Source organism: Schistocerca serialis, chromosome 8 (genome assembly GCF_023864345.2).
Source record: "Schistocerca serialis cubense isolate TAMUIC-IGC-003099 chromosome 8, iqSchSeri2.2, whole genome shotgun sequence".
Taxonomy (NCBI): domain Eukaryota; kingdom Metazoa; phylum Arthropoda; class Insecta; order Orthoptera; family Acrididae; genus Schistocerca; species Schistocerca serialis.
The window spans coordinates 327,762,545-327,789,159 of NC_064645.1; the positions used below are offsets into that span (position 1 = coordinate 327,762,545).

General features: G+C 41.2%; 1 protein-coding gene across 1 annotated transcript in view; it reads right to left on the reverse strand.

Moving 5' to 3' along the window:
- The window catches only part of LOC126416367 (L-2-hydroxyglutarate dehydrogenase, mitochondrial), a 98,839-nt gene that overhangs the window by 35,219 nt on the left and 37,005 nt on the right, over nt 1-26,615 (reverse strand). Inside the window, exon 4 of the mRNA XM_050084047.1 lies at nt 18,124-18,285. Coding sequence (XP_049940004.1) covers nt 18,124-18,285 — 162 coding nt within the window. The remainder of the gene's footprint in view (nt 1-18,123; nt 18,286-26,615) is intronic.

Sequence of the window (26,615 nt, forward strand, 5' to 3'; positions counted from 1 at the left end):
TGATTGTATGGCATTGTTGGCCGGGAGGTCCCATTTGGGGTAGTTCGGCCAGGTATTGCAAAAGGGACAGTAAACCTTAGGACCTGGTATAAATTTCAACTGGTTTCCTTTATCTGTTCCTGAGAAAAAGGGGTCTTAACAGTCAGACAGACAGACAACCAGAGATCCTCTAAGGGTTCCATTTATATGGGACCCTAAATATGGAGATATGTCTAAGGTCCTTAATACTGTTGTAGCACGACCCAGCCTTCAGCTGGAAAATTATTAGTCTTTAACAAAAATAGGGAAAAGTGCAATAGAGCACTGCATTAACATATGCAGGTCAGTAGCCAAAAGTGTGGTAACATGCGGGTCACAATAACAGACAAGTCAGCAGATTGTGCAGCAAAAATATCTGTGCTCAGTAATAAACCATGCTGTACTGCCGTAACAGTGTACCAAGAATGGTGGTGTCACCACACCACGACTAGTATCTTTTTTTGGCAATCTGACTAGGCATTATTGAAACAAATGGGGACTGGAGGCACGTAAATAAGTACAAATTTTAAGGCAGAGAACATTTGTCATCACTGGAAACCAGCAGTACCACCATAACACCAGAGTGACACTAGTCAGTGAGACGACTGGGCTAAACCAGCAACAGCCATGGGCTTGAGTCTGGATTACGCCTGCCACCTGCACTTGGTGTCTCAGCACTACCGATGTGCTGTCTGTGCCTGCCACATGGTCCCTGAGTTCCTAGTGGGGCTTGGCACCACAATGCCAGCTGTCAGCTGACTACTGTCCGAGAGCACTGCCGTCTTCAGGTGGTGATGCAAGCAAAGTGAGGGACCACCGGCCCTACACAATGTTGAGGGAAGCAGTGCATGTGAGTCTCCTCATGCTACCAATGCAGCTGCATGCAAAGCCGAGAGGCCATCTACCGAGAGAGGCGCCACTGCAGCATGACATGACACATTGCTGATGTCAATATCTGTGGCCTACAGAGGTTGCCAGCCTCAGCAGTGCAAGATGCCAGCCCAACAGCACCTGGCAGACACCGTTCCCCATTCATCAGCTCCAGGTCAGGTCAGAGAGGTGAGGCATCCAAGCCTACCTCATTACAACATGTACCAAAACAATAAAGTTCTTGGTGATTGTTAACAGTATTTGCCGTGGATGCCCTCCAATCTGTCACCACTATTCTGAAATTACCAATTAGTGTCAATAGGGATTACAGTCAGCAGTGGAGGGGTGCCACTCTGACAGCATCATCAGAGCCACAGCCCACAGTATCATCATTAGGGCGAGTGATAATAGCTTTTGCTCTTGTGTGGTGATAGTTTAAGGGACATAGTTATACGAGGGTTACCTTTACAAGACCAGCTGACTTACTACAGTTTAAGTGGAGTTCTAAAGATGAGTGTTTGTGCATAAGCATTGTACTCAGTGTAATTTGCTTGGGCACTCTGCCCCTTGTGCTGATTTGGTTGCAGTGAATTGCTTTATATTTAATCATTTTGATGCACAGTTAGACAGAGTGATGAGTCCAGGTGCTTCACAATTAGATATAAGAAGTATGTCGATAAAGTACTCTGCAACACCTGTTCTATCTAAATTAGTTATGTTAACTATGTACAAAAAGATACATTGCTACTTACCGTAGAGAAGACATGTTAAGTTGCAGACAGGTACAATTAAAAGACACTCACGTATAGCTTTCAGCCAAAGTGTTCAACAGTAAAACACACACACAGCCAAAGTGTTCAACTGTAAAACACACACACACACGCAAACAAGCAAACACACCTCACACACACAGAACTGCTAAGTCCAGTACCTCAGTCGGAAATGCAACTATCATGTGGAATGCAAGCGGCATGCACAGTTGATAATGTGATTGTAAATAATGTATTAATAAAGAAGAATCGAGAAACATACGGATCACAAAATAGAACTGCCAATGTCTCAGGTTCTTAGAGTGAATACGGCTACTGGGTCATTCCATGTCAGTTCAACCGGGGTCTCCAGCTCAGTCTCAGATTTGACTGAAATTCATTACACTAATTCTACCATGTGTGGAACACTCGTGAACAAAGTATTAGTTTCCCCTGCCAATTAGTTCCAGAATTATGACTTATGAAAGAAGGTGGCATGACCCAGAAATTGCAACCCGCATCTGGCAATCTATCTTCAGACCCAACTTCAGGTCTTAATAACTTTGGAACTATTCCATACAGTCCAGTGAAATTTTTACAACCCAGTAACATCCATTTAGAAAACACACTCCATGAATCAAAACACCAACAACATATTTCTGAGGGAAAATAAAAAATCCCAAAATGTGATTAAAAAAATGTAATACGTTAAAAGGTGCCCTCTATGGCAAATATAATTCACTCAAAAACGGTATAAATTTTTTGTGGTAAGCTTAATGTGGCCTAAACACACACACAGAATTCATCATGCCCATATCAGTCACAAAAACTGAGTTACATGCACACAAAAATATAAAAATTTGAAAAAGTACCTGAAAAACATGGATTTTCTTAGTGTGGTAGCACAAAAGGGACAAGTGGTATCCAAGCCAAATTTCACACATTTCATAAGTAGACCATAATGATAGATATCTCAAAATTTCAGCATGTTATTGCAAGGCATTTGTGTATAATGGAAGTTGACATGTGTATTTGGTGATGTGGCCATTGTTCCACAACACAGTTTTGTAAAAACATATCGTAAACTGTTATGCCTCTTCTTATCCTCTCCCATAACTGTTTAATCACTAAGCAACAACATACAGACAGATTAACACAACCTATCATTAATGTTCACTGCACCTTAACTGCTAAAAACCAGTCGATTGTGCTTCCAACAGAAGTTCTCCCACACTTTAGCTACTGTGTATTCTGTACATTGAGTGACAAATTGTACTGTCTTCCTGACACTGTGGTATGAACTGGAACTGTTGTAAGAATATGTTCAAAAGGAATCCAACACCTGTCTGCCAAACGTAGCCAATGATCCTAAGTACCATTTGTCATCATAAACAGCAATAACATAGCAACCTGGTTGTATGTTGCTGCTTTTGCTTCTGAATCCTGAGTCAGACACACAGTGAAGACACATGTTGTGCATGAACATACAGTTATAACCAGACAGTCTGCTCATCTGCACATTGTCAGAGTCCGCTGGAGAGAAGTGATGATTTCTCTTTGTGCCTGCAACAGTTTTAACGTGTTCTAGTCTGCTTTTTAGCAACTCTTTGACTGGTTTCACCTCATCTTTCGAAACATAGAATGATTGTATGCCACAGATATTTTTCTGTACCCAGGTAAATAATTGAAGAGGTGTTAGAATGTGACCTCCTGTAGGGTGCTGCAGACTAGCTTGTGATGCCATGCGCTTAAGGATAGCACCAATACCATCACACACATTTTTACCATGACTTGTTGCGAAAAAATTCCATCCTGTGTGAATCTGAAAATATGGTAATGCATGCATATATTTTTGAGACTTTTACAGTTTTTGTACTGACTAGCTGCCCCATCACTGAAGTATTTCGCAAAATGTATGTGAAGCAGCCTGTTTTTCACATTTTAATATTTTGGGGGATCTAAAATTTAAAAACCTCTCTCACACCGGCCTGATTTAGCTTCACTGGTCAGGATAGTAAAAACCATGCGTATATTAAGGGATTTTCATTCACAAAGCAGGCTTATCACATTCACACAGTTCAATACTGTTCTATCCTGATTAAATTGAGCTTAACTTAAATTCTGTAAGGCAGTGAAGCAATTTCGAAGTCTCGGTGTGGCGAAAATTGTCAGTCGATCTCCTGAAAACATTTGTAATAATTATTAACTTTCGGTGATCACATGGGAAAGACTGAAGATCTGCTGGTAAGACCATGTTAGCCTATTTATTGAAAGTAATAAGCTGGATATCTTGAGCATACAAAACGGCAGGTTCGTCCAGTGTAAATCAGACGTTCCCCACTGATCCCGTGCAACACAGTGTAGTAAGCAGACACTGTCAATACTAATCAGTTAAATAATACGCGAACACACTTACTTTAGTTTAGTTCATGTATTAAATTCCTTCTCATACAGAATCTCATCAAGATGGCGACTAGCTCAACAATACATACATATACATCTTTGTTCTCTCCCGGCTAATCGGCAAGACCTGAATCCCTCTTTTCATAAGAGAAAACATAGATAGCAGACAAGCTATTCCATGGAGTAAATGGATGCTCCAAGGAATAATAGGGCTTGAAACTACTTTGCATTGATAATCATCGTATATTAAAGTTTAGGAATCGGTAAGATAAGAAGAGATATTTCGAGATATGTACTGAGTTATATAATTTATAAAAAATTTCTGAAAATATCGCGGAGAGACCGCTGCAAGAGACATTACAACATATGCCATCACAGTGCAAATGTGGGCATGAACTGCAATGGCATCATGAATTAAACAGTCACTAAAAACGCACAGGTTCATGACAGACATATCACCTGATTCACCCCTATAGTAAATCACAAATGGCTGGAGAGTAGCTTGGCTGTTGTCCCAATAATATCCTTGGATGGCATCTTGAACTATAAATGCATAATTTTCAGAAAATTCTAATATTACTATAATTTCACCTTGTTTCAAATTATCCTTACAAAACTGGAGATAAGCTGATTGTGCTGTTGCTGTGAAGCTGTGTGTGGTCAGTTTGTCAGTTTTTTGACAACACATTTCAACAAAATCTTCCACTGTACTTTGCTTTGTTTCAAGACTAGTGCGATCCATGCGTGTCCATTGTTTATAAGAAACTCAGTTGCTTACCCTGAGCCTGCTGAAGTTGTGGAAGCACTCCTTGGGTTGCTTTTATTTTCCTACCTTGCTTTGCCATATATGTAGAAACATTGAATTCCTTTGCAGTGTAGTCAATAGACCAGCTGGAAGGTGCAAGGGTAAGAATAGCTACTTTTTCTGGCGTGTGAATATGGTACATTTTTCTTTCAAATCATGCACAATGTTGTCCAAATCAGAGCATTTCTGGCATGATTTCTGTTCCTTTGGAGCAGATAGCTCTTCCTCTTCCACCATTAGTGTGTCAGGTATTTTGTGTTTTAATTCCATTTGCGCTTCTTGTAGTTTTCTTCTACCATAGCTGGGCCTGTCTCTTTTCCCAACTTTGTGTGCCTTCATGGGAGACAAACCAAGAGCAGTCACTGAAGTATTTAATTTCTCATCCGCTGTGGTTGTAGGTGGCTGATACTCTTCGTCACTGTCATGTAAATTATGAGAATATTCTTCATTTTTTAGCAGTGTAAGACACCTAGAACATAACTATTGTCCTGGTTTCATGTGAAATCCCATGCACTGATCCACTTTCAATACTGATTTTATATCAATTTCTCTGAGGCTACATTTCACTCACTGTCTTCTTACGAATCCGAAATGGATCAAAACAACTTCTTTGTAGGAAAGAATACTTATCCAGAAACACTTTCATATGATGATAACAAACACTAAAGTTTCCTTGAACTGTACTTCTTGTGCCCACAGGATGTATCCCGGATCTCCATAGCAACAAATCATGGTCCGATTCACCCAGATCATACAGTACAAAGCGAATGACACATTTTGTTCCATATGTTGTTTTTATGAAATTCAGATGCTTGTGCTCTACCAATACTGCAACTTGTTTGAACAAAAACACCACTAGTACACTCTTCTGCCTCCTACCGACTTTCCACAACAGTACTGTCCAGTTTCAACTAGAATCTTAAAAACATGAGTAACCTGTAATTGTTGCTTGTTTCCTTTGTTGTTCCTGCCTAACAATGACTCATTCTGTCCTTGAAAACTACCATTATTTAACTTTCTGTTGCCTAATGGTTCCCAACAATTGCTGCAGCTTCATCAGAAACAAGCTGTCTGCATCATCACTATTACTTGCTAAATGGTGTTAAAAGAAATGTAACCAAATGCATCTCTGTCAACTTTAATTGTATACAAATTCTTTGCAATAACAAATTGAAATTTTGCCACATATTATATTATGATCTACTTATGCAGTGTTTGAAATTTGGCTTGGATATCACTTGTTCCTTTTGTGCTACCCCACTTAGAAAATCCATGTTTTTCAGGTAATTTTTCAAATTTTTGTATTTTCGTGTGCATGTAACTCTGTTTGTGTGAGTGATATGGGCATCATGAGTTCTGTGTGTGTTTAGGCCACATTCAGCTTACCAAAAAAACCGTGTTTGAGTGAATTATATTTGGCATAGAGGGCACCTACAATATGTACCTTTTAACGTATTTCATTTTTTTAATCACATTTTGGAATTTTTTATTTTCCCTCAGAAGTATGTTGTTGGTGTTTTGATTCATAGAGTGTGTTCTCTAAGTGGATGTTACTGGGTTGTAAAAATTTCACTGGACTGTGCAGAATACTTCCAAAGTTATTAAGACCTGAAGTTGGGTCTGAAGATAGATTGCCAGATGCAGGTTGCAATTTCCGGGTCATGCCACCTTCTTTCACAAGCCATAATTCTGGAACTAATTGGAAGGGGAACTTAAAATTTTGTACATGAGTGGTACACACTTGGTAGCATTGGTGTGCTAAATTTCAGCCAAATCTGAGACTATCAGCTGGAACATTTTCTCAAATTGGTTGAACTGACATTGAATGACTCTACTGCTAATCTTGTTTTTCCCTTCTCTGCTTGGGTGTCAGAGGATGTGGTAGTATTTGTGGAAGATCTCAAGTCATCGGCATTGGTTTGTTGAGGTAAGCAGATTGCAGTTTGCGAGGTTACATTTGACAGTGGAAGTGAAGTTGTTTGTCAGATGCACAGAAACATTACGTAATGAAGAGAGTTTTGATCAACTGAGACATAGGTTAAAACAATGGTACAGAGAGCAGAATTGTCAAGGTTATAGGTGTGGTAATACAGATGGAGGATTTCGTGGATTATTAGGAAGTTGAATGTTCATACCTATGAGTTATCACAGAAGAACAAGACACACAAAGCTGTGCTGCACGAGGCCCAGCACTGAGCACACGATGCTTTTCTGAGATGTCTGGTATCAGAAATATCTGCAAGAAATAGCTGTGTATTTTTACACAGTCCAATCTAGCCACTGTCACAAATGATGATGATGATGAGGAGGAGGAGGAGGAGGAGGAGGAGGAGGACAACACAAACACCCAGTCCCCAAGCAGAGAAAATCCCCAATCCAGCCGGGAATCAAACCCGGGACACCGTGTCCAAAGGCAACAATGCTAGCGACTGGACCATGAGCTGCGGATGTATGTGCAGGGGTGCCTAAAGATTTCCCTACTGGAATACGATACTGGAGATCGAGGGGGGAGGGATTGAAGATGTGCATTTCTTTGAATATAAAGTGTTTTGAATGTAGATCAGTGGGTCATATGTAAATATAGTGCTACCAGCCATGAAAAATTGATGGGCTTAATAGAGGTAGCCAGAATGGTGGTAGGGGAGGTGTAGGTCACAGACAAGGATACGGGGATGGTAATAGAGGTGGTCCAAAGAGAAGTAAGGGTCTGTCAAACTTAGGACGGAACTCCAGGGCTGCCTACATGAGTACACAGTAAAAATAAATACAGTGAGAATGAATGCAGAGGCAAACTATGCCATTATGAGTGTAACAGATGGTAGGAAAGAAAAGGTTTTTGCCGCAGTGACGCATGTGTCAGTGGCCTCAAGAGAGATAGTGGGAAAGAGGCAATGGAACCCACCATGCTATTTTATAATTTGCATGGGACAGGGGACAGTGATATACGACCGTTTCTACATAGATATTACGCAAGCCGCTGTATAGCACTTGTAATTTCCTTTCCTCCTCCACTAGCAAACAGAGACTACCTCTATGCTTCCATATGTGCCATAATTTCTTGTATTTTATCTTCGTGGTCCTTACGTACAATGTATGTTGGTGGCAGCAGAATTGTTCAGCAGCCAGTTTCAAATACTGATTCTCTAAATTTTCTCAATAGTGTTCTCAAAAAGAATTTTTCCTTTCCTCCAGGGATTCCCATTTGAGTTCCTGAAGCACCCCTGTAACACTTACGTGTTGTTGGAACCTACTGGTAACAAATTCGGCAGCCCACTTCTGAAATATGGATCCCAAATACTCAGGCAGTACTTAAGAACAGGTTCCACCAGCATCCTACAAGCAGTCTCCTTTACAGATGAACCATCGACCATGCGCTTTCCTTACCACACTCCTCACACGCTCATTCCATTTCTTATAGCTTAGAACTTTACTCTCAGATATTTAAATGATGTGACTGCATTAAGCAGGACACTACAAATGCTGTATCTGAACAAGAAAGATTTGTTTTTCCTATTCATCCACATTATTTTGTTACTTTTCTACATTTAGAGATAGCTGTCATTCATCACATCAACTAGAAATTTTGGCAAAGTTGTCTTGTATCCTCCTACAGGTATTCAACTTTGACACCTTATACACCACAGCATGATCAGTAACAATCACAGATTGCTGCCCATCCTGACTGCCAAAGCATTTATGAATATAGAGAACAACAGCAGTACTATCACACTTTCCTGGGGCATTACTGGTGATATCCTTGTCTCTGATGAAGACTCATCATGTGGGACAACATACACGTCGCATAACTTAAAAAGTCTTCAAGCCACTCACATATCTGTGAACCTATTCCATATGCCCATGCCTTTGTTAATAGCCTGCAATGGGGCACCTATCAAATCTTTAATAGGTCCATTGTGGTCAGTAGTGGTGAGTTTTCTGTTCGAATCAACCATGTTTAAGAAATGAGTAGAATTGGTGTTACATGCAAGTGAGAACTACAGCAATATCCTAGCACTGGAGTTTGTGCATCACCATTGGGCCATAATTGACCTTCAACAATGTGTAGCGGAACTTCATGGGAAGACATTCTGACTACGGGAAACTGTTGTCAATATTGATCTGTTTAATGTAGAAAACAATCCATTTAAAGCATTAGCTATGACATTACGGCTTAATTCACATGACTGTGTCAGGAGGCATCGGGAAGACACTATGGGTGAATGTGGAGCCTGAATTACCAGTTGATATATTAAGTGGAACAGAAACACTTGAGGGTAGTGAAATATTGGATGCAGCATGTTGTTTGGTAAAATGTGATGTTGTACACATACAAGAGAGAGATGGCAAAGTGGTACCTATCAATGTGAATAATTTTGGCACCGAAGAAGTTAACTTCTTAAAGGGAACATTATTGGTTACATTAAATATTCCGGATGACGAAGGTTGTCACAAAGGAGGTGTTAGCTATGATGAGGCATAGGACACTCCGAGGACTATATTTTGTGAGAAACTGAAGCATTTAAAGGGAATGGCTAGGATGCAGATGGAGGATCCGTTGCTAGAATTGCAAGATTTTTCCCCATGAGAACCATTACCTGATACACCAGTAACACAACACAGGATTCTGAGAGGAAATGAAGCACCAGTGTATTGGAGGCTTTACAGAATCCCACAATCACCGCAACCAGTTTTTGAGGAATTTATAAATCAACAGGCGGCTGATGTGATTGTAGAAGAGAGTACTAGTCCCCAGGGGGAAGGTGGTGGTGCAGAAACTGTGACTGTGCTGTCAATACTTTCCTAGTATCCATGTGCATCAACAGGTTTGTCCGTGCTGACTAAGAAACAGGCAGTGTTGATAACATCAGTGAATGGCACAAGCAGTAGTTGATTGGTGACAGGCAGTGGAAGCAGTTTCATGAGTGAGTGACAAGAGGAAGGACCCACTGATTTGAAGTACAACATGCTTTCGACTGGAACCTGGTGTGCAAAGCGACAAAGCAGAAGTAGTGGTGGTCATCACAGTCATGAAGTGCAATTTGATTGATGTGGAAGAACCCTAGCTCAACCTTTTATGAGCTGAGGGCAGCAGATGATATACTAAGTTCTGTATCTTTCACTGTCCAGTTGAAAACTGGTTACAAGGTTCGGAGGCTTTCCATGGTTCTTCATTGGTTTGTCTCCTTTATTTTAGTTTAGTAACTGTCACAGTGTTTAGTGTTCAAAAATTTTACTTCAACAGCCAGTACAAAATTGTATTGGTATATGAGCAAGTGCAACAATGTGTTAGCACACATAAGTGTATTCGAACATTCCTTGCAAGTTAAAGGATAGAGGTCAGAGTGTGTTAGTGGCAGAAAATTTCATTTGAACAGCCAGTATAAGGCTGTATCTAATTTGAGGGTAACTGCCACAGTAAGTTTGCACACTTAACTGTATTTTAATATTTCTTGCAAATCAAAGAAAAGTTGTCACTGTGAGTTAGTGGCTGAAAATTTCATTTGAATAGTCAGTATAAGGCTGTATCTATTCTGAGCATAACTGCCTCAGTGTATTAGCATACGTAAATATATTTGAACATTTCTTGAAAATGAAAGAATAAATGTCACAGTGTGTTAAGCAGCCAAAAATATAATTTGAACAGCCAGTATAAAAATGCCTGTTCTGAAAGTAACTGTAACAGTGAGTTACCACATGTCAATGCATCTGACCATTTCTTTCAAGTTAAAGTATAAATGTCACAGTGTGTTAATGGCTGAAAAGTTCATTGGAACAGCTAGCATAAACTGTTTCTAACTGGTGGTAGTTGCCACTGGGTGTTAGCCCCCACAAATGCATTTGAATTTGCATCTCTGGTTAGAGCATATGTGCTACTATCTGTTAGTAGTGGTTAATTCATTTGATAAAGACTGTACAAAACTGTTACTACATTGGTAGTAACTGCCCCAGGCTGCAGCATTCGTAAGTGGAGTTGAATTTTGCTACTTTTCAAAGTATGTCATATACTGTTAATCATCGAACAGTTTGCATGGGCTGTACACATTGGTTCGTTCTTTGAAGGCAACTGTTCCAAGTGAACTGCTACCTGCAAGACTGTTTAAAGTCCAATACATTCTCTTCATGAAAGAGTAATTGCTGCTGTGGGCTAGTGCCTGTAAATAGCATCTTGAGGGAAGCCTTAATATTTTAAAGTGTTTAATATTCAGCATATGTTGTTTAACAAAGAGTAACTGCTACAGTGCGGTAGTGGCATAGTTCTTAGCTGAAAAAGGTAGTTTGTGGCCTAGTGCCTATAAGTTTATTTATTATTTGGTATACGTTAATTTTAACAAAAGTAACTGCTGCACAGGGGTAGTCTTCACAAGTTTCATTTTGGGGAAATTTTTTAAAATAACTGTTGCTCAGTGACAAATTCTTTGTAACTTCATTTGTTAATAAATTGTTGTTCTAAAAGTCCAGTGGCTTTCACTCTAGGACCCTGTGTCCTAGCTTACCAGCTCTAAGGTACTTCTGTCTTTTCACCCTGCATGCAAAGGTGGTATCACTTACCAACCAATGCTCAACCCTAGTCTGGAATATATCTATCAGTTGAGTAGTGACAAGGAGGCCCACTTGTTGACTTGTAGGTTTAATGGCTTATCCATCAGATGCACTTCAATGAAAGTTTGTTCTGGCCTGCAGGCAATGTATGTGGCTTCCTCCTCTTCTACCCCGCATGCTATGTCCCACGCGCTGGTGCTGCATGCTGTAAACAGTAGTAACACAACTCCATGCCTCTAATTGGCAGCCCACAGTGTGGGAGACTTCAAATAACTGTGCAATATTCAAGACCTCTTCTAACGTAGAGTCCTCTAATTGAAAGGCACATTGTTGCACCTCCCTAACCTGCACCTGAACGAATGATTGTGTCCCCTAGAGTTCATATAAGACTTAGTCATAAGGAACAGACACTTATGACTGAGACCATGAAGCTCAGCCACCTAAACTCGAAACGACTGCTGCAGCTATTTGCGACATTGATAGAATTCAACACGTGCGGCGAACACTTGCATACACCTGTGGTGACAGGGGAACAGCAAACTACACATAGTGTCAAAAGAAAGTGACACTGGTTCTTGTAGAGGAGTAAATAATACATATGAGGGGGTTTCCATAGTAAGAAAAGAGCTCTGGCAGCCTCCATGTCAACCTCCCAGAATGGTATGTTATGTTATTGTGTGCTTGTGAATCTATATTTATTTCTTGAAGGATGCTCATGATTGCATAATATGGAGGATTTCCAGTGCTTTGTTTATGGATTTATGAACATCCCTCAAGAAATAGAGATATATTAAGATGTACAAAATATGAAATAATACGCACACATTTGTAAGCCACGTGCAGTAGCAGTGTGTTGTCATCTGTGACAGTACGCCATCAAAGAGCAATAATGTGAACTTCCAATAGAGCCCAACATGGACGAGTGCCTATTCAAACCCTGCCATGTTACGCTCAGAATCAGTCATCTGTTATTACTGCTTGCATACATTTGCCTTATCTTGTTGCGTTCAGTGTATGTTCGGTGATTGGAATACATGCCACAGTATAAAAAAGTTGTATTAACATTCTTGGTTGTGTTGTGCATCCAAGTTGTGAGAAAAGTGATGAAACATGTGGAATTTTTCTCTGCATGGGTTTCAATCTCTGGCTGGTCCTCCATCGCTTCTATGATGTCTAACTGTGCAACTGATGAGTTTTTATGCCGACTAGTTAATCAGCAAGGGGTTCTTGCTGTGGTGTTACAGCATCTCAGTCAACAGCAGGAGGGAGGTGTTCGCCACAGCACAACACAATCAAACCCAGGCACGGCAAATGATTGCCTCTCTTTTGGCCAGTTGGCCAGTCTGGGTCCATCTCACTCTACATCACCTGCCATGTCACCCCTTGCATATCCTGTTTTGCCTGTCGCTACCTCGGTCATTTATCCCCCACTGTTTCTGGCTTACAATGCATCTGCTGAAAAATGGAAAGCTTACAAAAAATGGTTGCACCAGCATTTTCATGCGTTTGAATTGACTGATGTTACCATGTGCCATGCTTTCTTTTTGTCTTGGTTGTCACACCATGTGTATCAACTCCTTTGCCAACTGGCCCCCTGTGTAGGGTCAGTCTTCACTCTACTTTGATAACGTATGTGCCCTCATTTCAAAATACTACTGTCAATGGACGCACATCATTGCCACTGAAGTTGAGTGCTACCAGTCTCACAAGAAACCAGAACATTCCTATGAGACTTGAGCAGTCAAGCTTCATGGTTTAAGCCATAATTGCCACTTTGTCACTGATGTACATAAGGAGTTGTACGCCGACCAAATGGTTCACAATGCAATCATTTGGTTGGTCCCCAATTGTGAGGGAACCTCTCAATGTGAAAACCTCTCCCTCTCGGGCATTCTGATTATTGCACAATCGTTTGAGGTTTCTAGGACTGCAGGTACTCAAATTCAATCAGGATGTGAAGTTACAGAAGTTCAACCCACTTCCACTTCCCCCTGCCATTTTTCAGACAGTTTACAGGGGAATGATATGATAGCAGTGCTCTGCGCACAAGCAAAACATCACGGCAGCTGCCTCAATTCACTGCGGCAGTCATGGCTGCAGAAGCAGCGCAGTAAGTCCAGTAATGAACAGCAACGTAACTGCTCCACGCTTCCCTCTTGTCCATCGTGTTTTGTCACTCATGATAGGTCAGACTGTTCTAAGCAGTGGGCCGTTTGCCACCAGTGTGGCAAAATGGGCCACATTGCTCCTGCTTGTACTGCAAAATTTCAACAGCCTATTGCAGTCACTGACATTGATGTCAATTTTGTACCAGCAATTTCCATTGCAATCCAATAAGCTTTTTATTGATGACAAGGTTTATCAGGTTTTGCACATGCCAAGTCAACACTGGTGCTGCTGTGTCACTACTCAACTTGCAAATGTACATGGACTTGAGTCCTCTTCCTTTAGCCCAATTGTCATGAACATTAGTTACCTACAATAAACAAAACGTTCTGATATTAGGTAGTTTCTCAGTCCCAGTCATATAAATCAGTGATTTGACCACTGACTATTCTGGTGGTGAACAGTGTATGCACCGAAAATTTGTTTCGTTCGGATGCCTTTAATCTTTTCGGGTTTACTATTTCCAATTACATTAATCTCGTCACTCATCATGCGCCTTATACACATTACGCTATGAATTTTCCGCCTTGTTTTTTGCGGATTTCTGTTGTGCCAATAATTTCAAAGCCAACATCACCATGAAGCCTTTGGCCAGAAACCGTTTCTTTTGGGCTCACCCAGTGCTGATGGCACTCTGTGTCCAAGTCAAGGCAGAGCTCGACCGCCTCACGACCTCCTGGGTCATCCTGCCAATTGCATCCAGCATACAGGCTACACCCTTGGCCATTTTCGAGAAGTCACTAGGACAGTAACGCCTTTGCGACAATTTCAAAGGTTCCGTCAATGCTCAGTCTATCATGGACACATGTCCCTTTTCGCAACCTTACAAACCTTTTGCTAAGCTCACTTGGTGACCAGTATGTTTTAAGATCGACCTCTCAGATATATATTTGCAGCTTCCCTTTGATGCTTACTCTCAATGGCTCTTGGTCATTAACACAAGATTGCCTTGTATCAATAGCATTTGGCGTGGCCAGCACCCAAGCAATTTTACAACAGTTTCTCGAACAACTCATGAGGTCTGTGCCTGGCTGGCGCAAACTATCTTGATGATATTGTGGTCTCCGGCTCCTCCACTGCTGAACATTTCAACAACTTATGTATGCTTTTATTGGTGTTACAGGCCGCCAGCTTAAAGTGCAATTTGGAGAAGGGCCACTTGTTTCAGCCTTCTATTGTCTATCTCGAATTTGATATCTCTAGTGCTGATAACAGCCCTCAGTTTGTGTCGCAAGAGTTTGTCTTCTTCTCCAGCACCTGCAGGGTTCACCACATTTTCACCCCGTCCTTCCACCCACAATACAACAGGTGAGGCTGAAAGGTTAGTTGTTAGTTAGAACATTCTAAATGCAAATGAAAAAGTACATCAATTGGTCCCCGACCAACATTGCCTTGCCAATTTCTGTCTTCCTATTGGTTCACGCCATTCGGCAACAACAACCCCGCCAAACTTCTCCACGTGCATCAACCCCCAACATTCCTGCACCACCTGCGTCCCAGCCATGGACACCGACCCATGCAGCCGTCCCCCCATTTCCGGCCTGAAGTGGTTGTATGGGCATATGGGTTTGGTTATTGCCAAAACTGATTTCTGCCATCATCTCCCAATGCCAGGGCCACCGCAGTCTCTGCGACATCCACAAGAACAAGGGCCTTTGTGCTCGTCATTACAATCAGATGTGCCTGCACATGGCTGACTGGACAACACCGTCCAGAACACCGATGTCGCCACACCTGTCTGTGTCACTCGCCATATCACCTGATGCAGCCAGGTCCCTGCCACAACATACGAGCGGGACCCCATCACCGGTGGACAAACCTGGTGCAGCTTCTCCAATATTGCTACAAGCACTGATGTAGCCGCCATCCACACTGGAGCCATCTCCTCCACCTCAGCCATGAACTGTGGGGGCACCACCACAACCGGGCCCTGGACATGTGGACATGAAGCTTGTGCCGATGTCATCCATCTTACTGTACAGGTTAACACAAGAAGGCAGACTGTGATGCTGTCCACGCCCAAGTACTTCTGACCATATGCTCCAGTACCAGAACAGCACCTCAGAAAGAGCCTCATGAAGGAAGACGCCACAGACATCTCATGACTCCTAGCTGTTCCCCAAGCGAAGAGGAATGAAGTAATGTTCACACACTTGAAAGTACTGTGCTTTAGCAGTGTGTTGTCATCAGTGAGAATGCGTCACGAAATAGCAATACTGTGAACTTCTGACAGAGCCCGTCATGGGCAAATGTCTATTTAAATCCTGCCACACTGGGCACGCACTCAGTTATCATGTTATTACTGCTTGCATGCATTTGCCTTATGTTATTGTGTTCAGCATATGTTATGATAACTGGAGTATATGCGACAGTCTAATAAAGTTGTACTAACATTCTTGGTTGTGTTGTGTATCCAAGTTTCAACACAACAACCTTCTAAATGAGCTGAATGAACAAACCGACCTCAAGCATAAAAAATATATTGGAAACTTTATTGATACTATAAAACAGGAAGATGGATAAAATTAACAAACCAGACACAGCAAGTAACACACATTCACCGTATTAGTGTAAACACCGCACAATAAATATGTCAAACATATCATGGGGAATTTTCTGAAATACCAAAGGACAAGAATACAAATGGTAAAACACATCAAAAGTGTAAAATTCAATATGGTTTGTTTGAAGAAGATACAAATCCTGCCCTTGGTCAAAATTCAGATTTCAGCAGAAAAAGGCTGGTACCTCACATCAGACAATATAGAGCAAAATTATGCCTACTGTTATGTTCATATTATAAAGCAGATGAGTTACAGTAAAAAAAAATCATAGTTGTATGTGTGTATCCGTATGAGTAAATATCAGCTGATTAAGAACTTATAAGCAAATGCTTTTTGCTCCTTTTGCTGGTGTAAAACCTGAGTCTAGTGCTAATGTTAATACAACAATCATAGGCTATGTGCTATTAATCACTGAAAGCATAACATTGAGATACCTTTATGTACTTATGAAACAAAGAGAAACTATGTTTTAGAAGCTGAAGGGAATATTGACTAAAAAAGAGTATTGTTTCATGTACACTCCTGGAAATTGAAATAAGAACACCGTGAATTCATTGTCCCAGGAAGGGGAAACTTTATTGACACATTCCTGGGGTCAGATACATCACATGATCACACTGACAGAACCACAGGCACATAGACACAGGCAACAGAGCATGCACAATGTCGGCACTAGTACAGTGTATATCCACCTTTCGCAGCAATGCAGGCTGCTATTCTCCCATGGAGACGATCGTAGAGATGCTGGATGTAGTCCTGTGGAACGGCTTGCCATGCCATTTCCACCTGGCGCCTCAGTTGGACCAGCGTTCGTGCTGGATGTGCAGACCGCGTGAGACGACGCTTCATCCAGTCCCAAACATGCTCAATGGGGGACAGATCCGGAGATCTTGCTGGCCAGGGTAGTTGACTTACACCTTCTAGAGCACGTTGGGTGGCACGGGATACTTGCGGATGTGCATTGTCCTGTTGGAACAGCAAGTTCCCTTGCCGGTCTAGGAATGGTAGAACGATGGGTTCGATGACGGTTTGGATGTACCGTGCACTATTCAGTGTCCCCTCGATGATCACCAGTGGTGTACGGCCAGTGTAGGAGATCGCTCCCCACACCATGATGCCGGATGTTGGCCCTGTGTGCCTCGGTCGTATGCAGTCCTGATTGTGGCGCTCACCTGCACGGCACCAAACACGCATACGACCATCATTGGCACCAAGGCAGAAGCAACTCTCATCGCTGAAGACGACACGTCTCCATTCGTCCCTCCATTCACGCCTGTCGCGACACCACTGGAGGCGGGCTGCACGATGTTGGGGCGTGAGCGGAAGACGGCCTAACGGTGTGCGGGACCGTAGCCCAGCTTCATGGAGACGGTTGCGAATGGTCCTCGCCGATACCCCAGGAGCAACAGTGTCCCTAATTTGCTGGGAAGTGGCGGTGCGGTCCCCTATGGCACTGCGTAGGATCCTACGGTCTTGGCGTGCATCCTTGCGTCGCTGCGGTCCGGTCCCAGGTCGACGGGCACGTGCACCTTCCGCCGACCACTGGCGACAAGATCGATGTACTGTGGAGACCTCACGCCCCACGTGTTGAGCAATTCGGCGGTATGTCCACTCGGCCTCCCGCATGCCCACTATACGCCCTCGCTCACAGTCCGTCAACTGCACATACGGTTCACGTCCACGCTGTCGCGGCATGCTACCAGTGTTAAAGACTGCGATGGAGCTCCGTATGCCACGGCAAACTGGCTGACACTGACGGCGGCGGTGCACAAATGCTGCGCAGCTAGCGCCATTCGACGGCCAACACCGCGGTTCCTGGTGTGTCCGCTGTGCCGTGCGTGTGATCATTGCTTGTACAGCCCTCTCGCAGTGTCCGGAGCAAGTATGGTGGGTCTGACACACCGGTGTCAATGTGTTCTTTTTTCCATTTCCAGGAGTGTATTTTGAGCATTTGGAATATATGATATTCTCAAAACGTGGATAAATGCATAATATGTATAAAACTTACAGGATAAATGTTCCCATTCACTAGATGGCACTTATTTTTCTTTAGAAGTAGATATTCCCCTCTGAAAGGAATTATTCGTGGGTCTCCACTACAACCACTCATTTTTGCCAGTACATCAGAGTGCAGCCCAGAACAAACAATAACATAAGCTGCACTCACTGCCTGAAATAAAAACAACTATAAGTAAGATGTAAATGTTATGATATACTTTATAAGAAAGTTTTACTGAAATTTTTAATCATAGATTACAGTTAGAGTGCATTTACAGCATTGGCAGCTCTTGAATTGTATGCTGAAGTTGGTAATTCAGTGTTTTTTTTTTTTTTTAAAGAGAAACATAATTACTTTTACTGATCTAGTTATTACAAATGATTGACTCGTAGCAAATCCCAAGATGTAGGTCACGTTTGAATGTAACAATCTACTTGTAGGTTGGTAAAACCAATTAATCTCAAAAAAAGATATACATTCATTACTGCAGTAATTGACTTGTACATCTCATCTCTGACTTCGTAGAAAACTGCTATAATGTGATTAAATTTAAACTTAACAAAACAAGATACAAGATAACGTTATTAAGAAGCCACAGGAAATTATGAACGAGCATTCCGATTTGCTACCAGCAGCAGACTCAGGATTCACTGTATTCATTTCCCAGCATTCACACACTGTTGTTACCTACATCAGCAAACTACGCAACACCCACTGATACCATTAGTGCACTTTTATCAAGATTTACAGAATACGTATACACATAGAAAAGTTTCCATCTGATATCAAAACATTTTCTTTCTTCCTCGTGCTTATTGGATACTCATTCTGTATCTCTCCTCCTCTTCTCAGCATCACCATCTCAGTATCTAAATTGAAAATAACAATAGAAATATTAATGATAAGTAATTTAAAAATCCTCCCCCCATGAACCATGGACCTTGCTGTTGGTGGGGAGGCTTGCGTGCCTCAGCGATACAGATGGCTGTACCGTAGGTGCAACCACAACGGAGGGGTATCTGTTGAGAGGCCAGACAAATGTGTGGTTCCTGAAGAGGGGTAGCAGCCTATTCAGTAGTTGCAGGGGCAAGAGTCTGGATGATTGACTGATCTGGCCTTCTAACACTAACCAAAACGGCCTTGCTGTGCTGGTACTGCAAACCGCTGAAAGCAAGGGGAAACTACAGCTGTAATTTTTCCTGACGGCATACAGCTTTACTGTATGGATAAATGATGACGGCGTCCTCTTGGGTAAATTATTCCAGAGGTAAAATAGTCCCCCATTCAGATCTCCAGGCGGGGACTACTCAAGAGGACGTTGTTATCAGGAGAAAGAAAACTGGCGTTCTACGGATCGGAGCGTGGAATGTCAGATCCCTTAATCGGGCAGGTAGGTTAGAAAATTTAAAAAGGGAAATGGATAGGTTAAAGGTAGATATAGTGGAAATTAGTGCAGTTCAGTGGCAGGAGGAACAAGACTTCTGGTCAGGTGAATACACGGTTGTATATCAAATAGGGGTAATGCAGGAGTAGGTTTAATAATGAATAAAAAAATAGGAATGTGGGTAAGCTAATACAAACAGCATAGTGAATGCATTACTGTGGCCAAGATAGATACGAAGCCCACGCCTACCACAGTAGTACAAGTTTATATGCCATCTAGCTCCTCATATGATGAAGAGATTGATGAAATGTATGACAAGATAAAAGAAATAATTCAGATAGTGAAGGGAGACGAAAATTTAATAGTCATGGGTGACTGGAACTCGACAGTAGGAAAAGGAAGAGAAGGAAACGTAGTAGGTGAATATGGATTGGGGGAAGAAATGAAAGAGGAAGCCGCCTGGTAGAATTTTGCACAGAGCATAACTTAATCATAGCTAACACTTGGTTCAAGAATCATAAAAGAAGGTTGTGTACATGGAAGAAGCCAGGAGATACTGGAAGGTATCAGATAGATTATATAATGGTAAGACAGAGATTCAGGAACCAGGTTTTAAATTGCAAGACATTTCCAGGGGCAGATGTGGACTCTGACCACAATCTATTTATTATGAACTGTAGATTAAAACTGAAGAAACTGCAAAAAGGTGGAAATTTAAGGAGATAGTGTAGGGAAGCAGCCTACTCACGCCGTAATAAATTCACATCAGTCTTTCCATTGTGTGCCAGCCAGTCCGCTGTAACTAGCTCTGACGTCATAAATGTTGCGCAATACTTTAAAAATCAAGTAAATAACCTGAAATGGTTCTAGCATGTCAGGAGTAATACTAAATTAATATGTGTTGAATATCAGTTCGATAACTTTAACCATTTTCGAAATTTGGACGTTTTTCTGTAAAAATCATTGGCGCAACAGAAAAGAGCTAGAGACTTAAAAAAATTATATTTAGATTCCTTTTTCATAATAATTTAATAGAAACAGTACTTTGGATCTCACAAATTAAGATTTTAGTTGAAATTCATAATTTTCTGGTTTGTGTCTTAAAAATTAAGGAAGCAAGATAGATTAAGTAGGCTAATAAATAAGGCTAGGATGTTTATATTTAAACAGAATGGAGATCCGCTATAACCATAAAGATGTGAGAAGTTTCATTTGAATAACTATAAAACTATAGCGATAGCGTATCTCCAAAGGGCAAGTTCAGAGCTCGTCTACTGCGTGCAGTGTAATTAAATTAATTCTCTCGCCCAAAATATTTAACTTAGCCATGTCAAACTTTTATTATGATTACTTACCTGTGTGTTGAATGCACATTTCAATTGAGAGCTTCATCGGCCATCAGCAAAAGAAGCTATGATTTATTCAATAACTTAATGTGGTGCATTACTAGCCCAGGGGCTAGTCGGGAGAGCGGATTTGATCAGGCGTTCCCTTAGCCGTCCGCACGGCGGCTTTATATATAAGAACGCTGCGCGAGGAAGCAAGACCCCAGTTCTCTCCAGACGCTGAACAACACACCATCTGTGTCGGGAGCCGCGTCACGTCGGTATAATTGCTATAAACAGCCTCGGATGCTGTATTAAGTTACTCGGGATACGCGTAACCATGAAATCTTTTTTGAGTGAAGTGTTAATTCTGGGATGACTTTAATGATCGATCTTCAGTTTGCGTATGTCGTATTTTCACGTGCCGTTGCGGGACAGACATTCTACAATTATTTAGCGTGGCATTTGATGAACATTATCATCAAATTACGGCGAGCATTCATTTAAACATTTAATTTGGACAGTTATAGTTGCATCAGCGAATTAGACTCTGAACTGCTCTGTTAGTCAGATTGTGTGGATTCTTTTTTTTTCATCTGTGACTTTCAGAATACAGAGAAAGTTTTTTTCACGATCGTTTTTGATTATGAATCCTAGACAATCTCCTAATTCCTCAGAGCTATAAGCTGCAGCTATAAGTGTGTTTCTCAGATGAAGTGGGCACTAGGAATTCTATTTACAGGCTTCACGTTTTGCTAATCACTTTCTGGTTGCCAATATTGTAGTTAGAGAGCCAGTGTTGAGAACGGCAAAACAACAGCATAAATAATAGGAACACTTATATAACAATTAATTCAACCACCCGCCGCCCCACATATGGTGCATCGGCCGGGAAGTGTTTCAACATTCAAACATTTATACAACAGTAAATTTTCTAACCGCCGCCTCACAATAGGACCTGAATAAACTGACTAAACCAGAGGTTGTACTGAGTTTCAGGGAGAGCATAAGGGAACAATTGACAAGAATGGGGGAAAGAAAAATGCAGTAGAAGAAGAATGGGTAGCTTTGAGGGATGAAGTAGTGAAGGCAGCAGAGGATCAAGTAGGTAAAAAGACGAGGGCTAGTAGAAATACTCGGGTGACAGAAGAAATATTGAATTTAATTGATGAAAGGAGAAAATATAAAAATGCAGTAAATGAAGCAGGCAAAAAGGAATACAAACTTCTCAAAAATGAGATCGACTGGAAGTGCAAAATGGCTAAGCAGGCATGGCTAGAGGACAAATGTAAGGATGTAGAGGCTTATCTCACTAGGGGTAAGATAGATACTGCCTACAGGAAAATTAATTAGACCTTTGGAGAAAAGAGAACCACTTGTATGAATATCAAGAGCTCAGAAGGAAACCCAGTTCTAAGCAAAGAAGGGAAAGCAGAAAAGTGGAAGGAGTATACAGAGGGTCTATACAAGGGCGATGTTCTTGAGGACAATATTATAGAAATGGAAGAGAATGAAGATGAAGACGAAATAGGAGATATGTTACTGCGTGAAGAGTCTGACAGAGCACTGAAAGACCTAAGTTGAAACAAGGCCCCGGGAGTAGACAACATCACATTAGAACTAATGACAGCCTTGGGAGAGCCAGGCCTAACAAAACTCTACCATCCAGTGAGCAGGATGTATGATACGGGCAAAATACCCTTAGACTTCAAGAAGAATATAATAATTACAATCCCAAAGAAAGCAGGTTTTGACAGATGTGAAAATTATCAAACTATCAGTTTCATAAGTCATAGCTGCAAAATACTAACACGAATTCTTTACAGATGAATGGAAAAACTGGTAGAAGCCAACCTAAGGGAAAATCAGTTTGGATTCCAAAGAAATGTTAGAACACGTGAGGCAATACTGACCTTACGACTTATCTTAGAAAATAGGTTAAGGAAAGGAAAACCTACATTTCTAGCATTTGTAGACTTAGAGTAAGTTTTTGACAATGTTGACTGGAATACTCTCTTTCAAAATTCTGAAGGTAGCAGGGATAAAATTCAGGGAGCGAAAGGCTATTTACAATTTGTACAGAAACAAGATGGCAGTTGTAAGAGTCAAGGGGCATGAAAGGGAAGCAGTGGTTGGGAAGGGAGTGAGACAGGGTTGTAGCCTCTCCCCGATGTTATTCAATCTGTATATTGAGCAAGCACTAAAGGAAACAAAAGAAAAATTTGGATTAGGAATTAAAATCCATGGAGAAGAAATAAAAACTTTGAGGTTTGCCGATGACATTGTAATTCTGTCAGGGACAGCAAAGGACCTGGAAGAGCGGCGGAACGTAATGGACAGTGTCTTGAAAGGAGGATATAAGATGAACATGAACATAAGCAAAATGAGGATAATGGAATGTAGTCGAATTAAATCAGGTGATGCTGCAGGAATTAGGTTAGGAAATGAGAGGCTTAAAGTAATAAATGAGTTTTGCTATTTGGGGAGCAAAATAACTGAGGATGGTCGAAGTAGAGAGGATACAAAATGCAGACTGGCAATGGCAAGGAAAGCGTTTCTGAAGAAGAGAAATTTGTTAATATCGAGTACACATTTAAGTGTCACAAAGTCTTTTCTGAAAGTATTTGTACGGAGTGTAGCTATGTATGGAAGTGAAACGTGGACAATAAATAGTTCGGAAAAGAAGAGAATAGAAGCTACAGAAGAAGAATACTGAAGATTAGAGGGGTAGATCACATAACTAATGAGGAGGTATTGAATAGAATTGGAGAGAAGAGAAATTTGTGGCACAACTTGACTAGAAGAAGGCATCGGTTGGTGGGTCATATTCTGAGGCATCAAGGGATCACCATTTTAGTACTGGAGGGCAGCGTGGAGGGTAAAAATCGTAGAGGGAGACCAAGAGATGAATACACTAAACAGATTCAGAAGGATGTAGGTTGCAGCAGGTACTGGGAGATGATGAAGCCTGCACAGGATAGAGTAGCATGGAGAGCTACATCAAACCAGTCTCTGGAATGAAGACCACAACAACAACAACAATTTAAAAATGACATTCTGTGATGAAAACAAAGTTTCAGTGCTAATTAACAAAGGGTTTCTTTGCCTCTAGCTCTTTTGGTTTGCACAGGCACAAAGAAGGAGACTTTAGGCAAGTACATTTTTTGCCATGATTGTTGTTTATTTGGGGCACCTGTAACTTTGACTGCAATTGTCTTCATGTTTACATTTTTACATATATCCATTTCAAAATTTATCAGCTAATTTACAGAGAACAATGCAATAGGAAAACAAAGAATTTCAAAAACGACAAAGAATTCTAGAAATTTATGAACTGTGTTTAACAGAGGATATTTTTCAGTTTCCTAGCCAGTGAAACGGCTTGTGGCCTGACAGCCTGTAGGAAACATACTGGCCAGGAAAACATGGCCATTCACACGATGACCACACAAGATGTCAACAAAAAGTCTGACATGGTTCACAGGTTCAAGTACACCGATAAACCACAGGAACTTGAGAGAACCTACGACCAAAAGACAAAAGAACCCTCCCAACCTCATTAAGAATACAGGTAACAGAAAGACTGACTTTCTATAGCAGAAAGGAGTAAAAGAAACCACATTCCCCCTCATTCACACACACACATAGATATATTGTACAGACCTGTGTTCGCAATCATAGTACTATGTGGAGTACTTGTAATAGCGAGTACTCAACTCGATGAATTTATACTGTGTAAATTTCGATGTTGTCAATGTTGTGCCCACTTGTCACTAATACAGTTCTTATATGATCCAGATGGACTGTCTAATTCTAATAGCAGGTCAGGTCACCTGGTAAGAGGTGAGAGGAAACTAATTAGTCAGCAATATGCGAGAGGAGGTGAAGAATATCAGGGGATTCTGAGGAGATGAAGATATTAATCTCAATGGCAAAGAAGGTGGGTGAGTCATTTTCTCCTGACAGTTACACCTCAACAGTAGTAAAGGCGGAGAGAGTGGACCTCACTACAGCAGATCCAGTGAAAGAGACAACCTATCAGGGAAAACATAAATCCACGTCATGTCAGACAAGCAGCTACATGATGTGTGCCTGTCTGCATGTTGATGGTGACTCCAAAAATCAATACCGTTTGTTACCGGACTGGTAGGCTAAAGGCATCTGTTCCACTATTGGAGAGCCTGATAAAACCCATCTGGCAATTTTCTCAGAGATGTACCTGTCATGAAGGGATTAACACCTGTTCCACCTCTTCACAATTTACTTGTAACCAAGGTATGATGGTAAACACTGAATAGGAAAGCATTCCAGGAGGCGAACAATCCTTAATCACAGGAAACAGTGGTGCAACTGTACCATCAGATTCTTCATAGCCCAGAACAGCACATAAGGAAGAATCAGAACTTCCTAGAAATCCTCACATAAGGCCTAAACAAAAACATTTGCTAGATACACTTTACTAAAGACCCGGAAACTTAAACAATTGATGGGGAACAAATTTCACAGCCAAAAGGAATCTAACAAAGTCCATAGCAAATTTTACATCCAATCGGAGCAAACATCACTTCTCTCATTTGGATCAGCAAACAACATCTGTACTATCATAAATGCACATGTATCTACCAACAAAGGCAACTGAAAAAGTAGAACAATTGTGAGAAACATTAGAAAAAGAGACATCAAAAATACCAAAGCACCACATAAAACTACTCATAGGAGACTTCAATGCACAGACCAGCAAAAAAGAGACATACAAGGCTAGTAGGAAATTTTCCTGCGCACAAACACGTCAACAACTTGTGCAGACAATTTAACACTAATGTCAGGCTTTTTCAGAAAATTAGCACAGAGATAGAAGACCTGGTCTTCTCCTAAAACAAAATTCGACTCATATCATCTGAATCACGTGGCAGTAACCAAACAAACCATAGGGAAAACCTGAATGTGTGGGTCAGAAAAGGACTAGGCAAAGACTCAGACCACTACTAGATAGAAATAAAAGCCAAATTTCTACAAAAATACTGAAACACAAAATTACAATAGTCCATGTAATTGACACAAAATTCACACAAAGAAGATGGGAAACTGGCCTGACATCAGAGAAGCAATGATAGACATGGTGACAGAATGATAACAACCACCAAGAAGAAGGAAACATAGATTGTGGAAGATTCAACAGGAAGACTCATTACCAACAACAAAGATAACTGCGAGTGACTACCAAGTTCGAGAGTCTTCTAAACTGCGAGGAATGGACACGATAACTAATTTTCAGTCTCAAAAGGATAATCCACCTTCAGAACCACCATACTGAATCACACTGAATAATACATTAGCCTACTGAAAAACAAGTTGGCCATGTGAAGAAGCAATATTAGATGAGATGTGGAAACTGGAAAGGAAACAGGCAGCTGAAACCATTTATGAAACTATTAAAGACTGCTAGCAGAAGGGAAGAATACCAGATGAATGGAAACAAGTCATAATCCATCCACTACATAAAAAAGGAGACAGACACATACTAATTACCAAGGCATATCTCTACTTCCAGTCACCGACAAAATTGTATCTAATACTATTAAAAATACAGAAAACCAAGCACAATACCCAATTGACAAGTACCAAGTGGGGTTCAGAAAAAGTAAATCATGCCCAGAGCAAATGTTTAACTTGAAAACAAGCCTCATGATCAGAAAAATATAGAACCTTAATGCAGTCTTTACTTTCACTGACCTCAAAAAAGCCTACAACCCGACAGACTGACAGTTGCCAATCAGCTGGAAGAAGCAAGC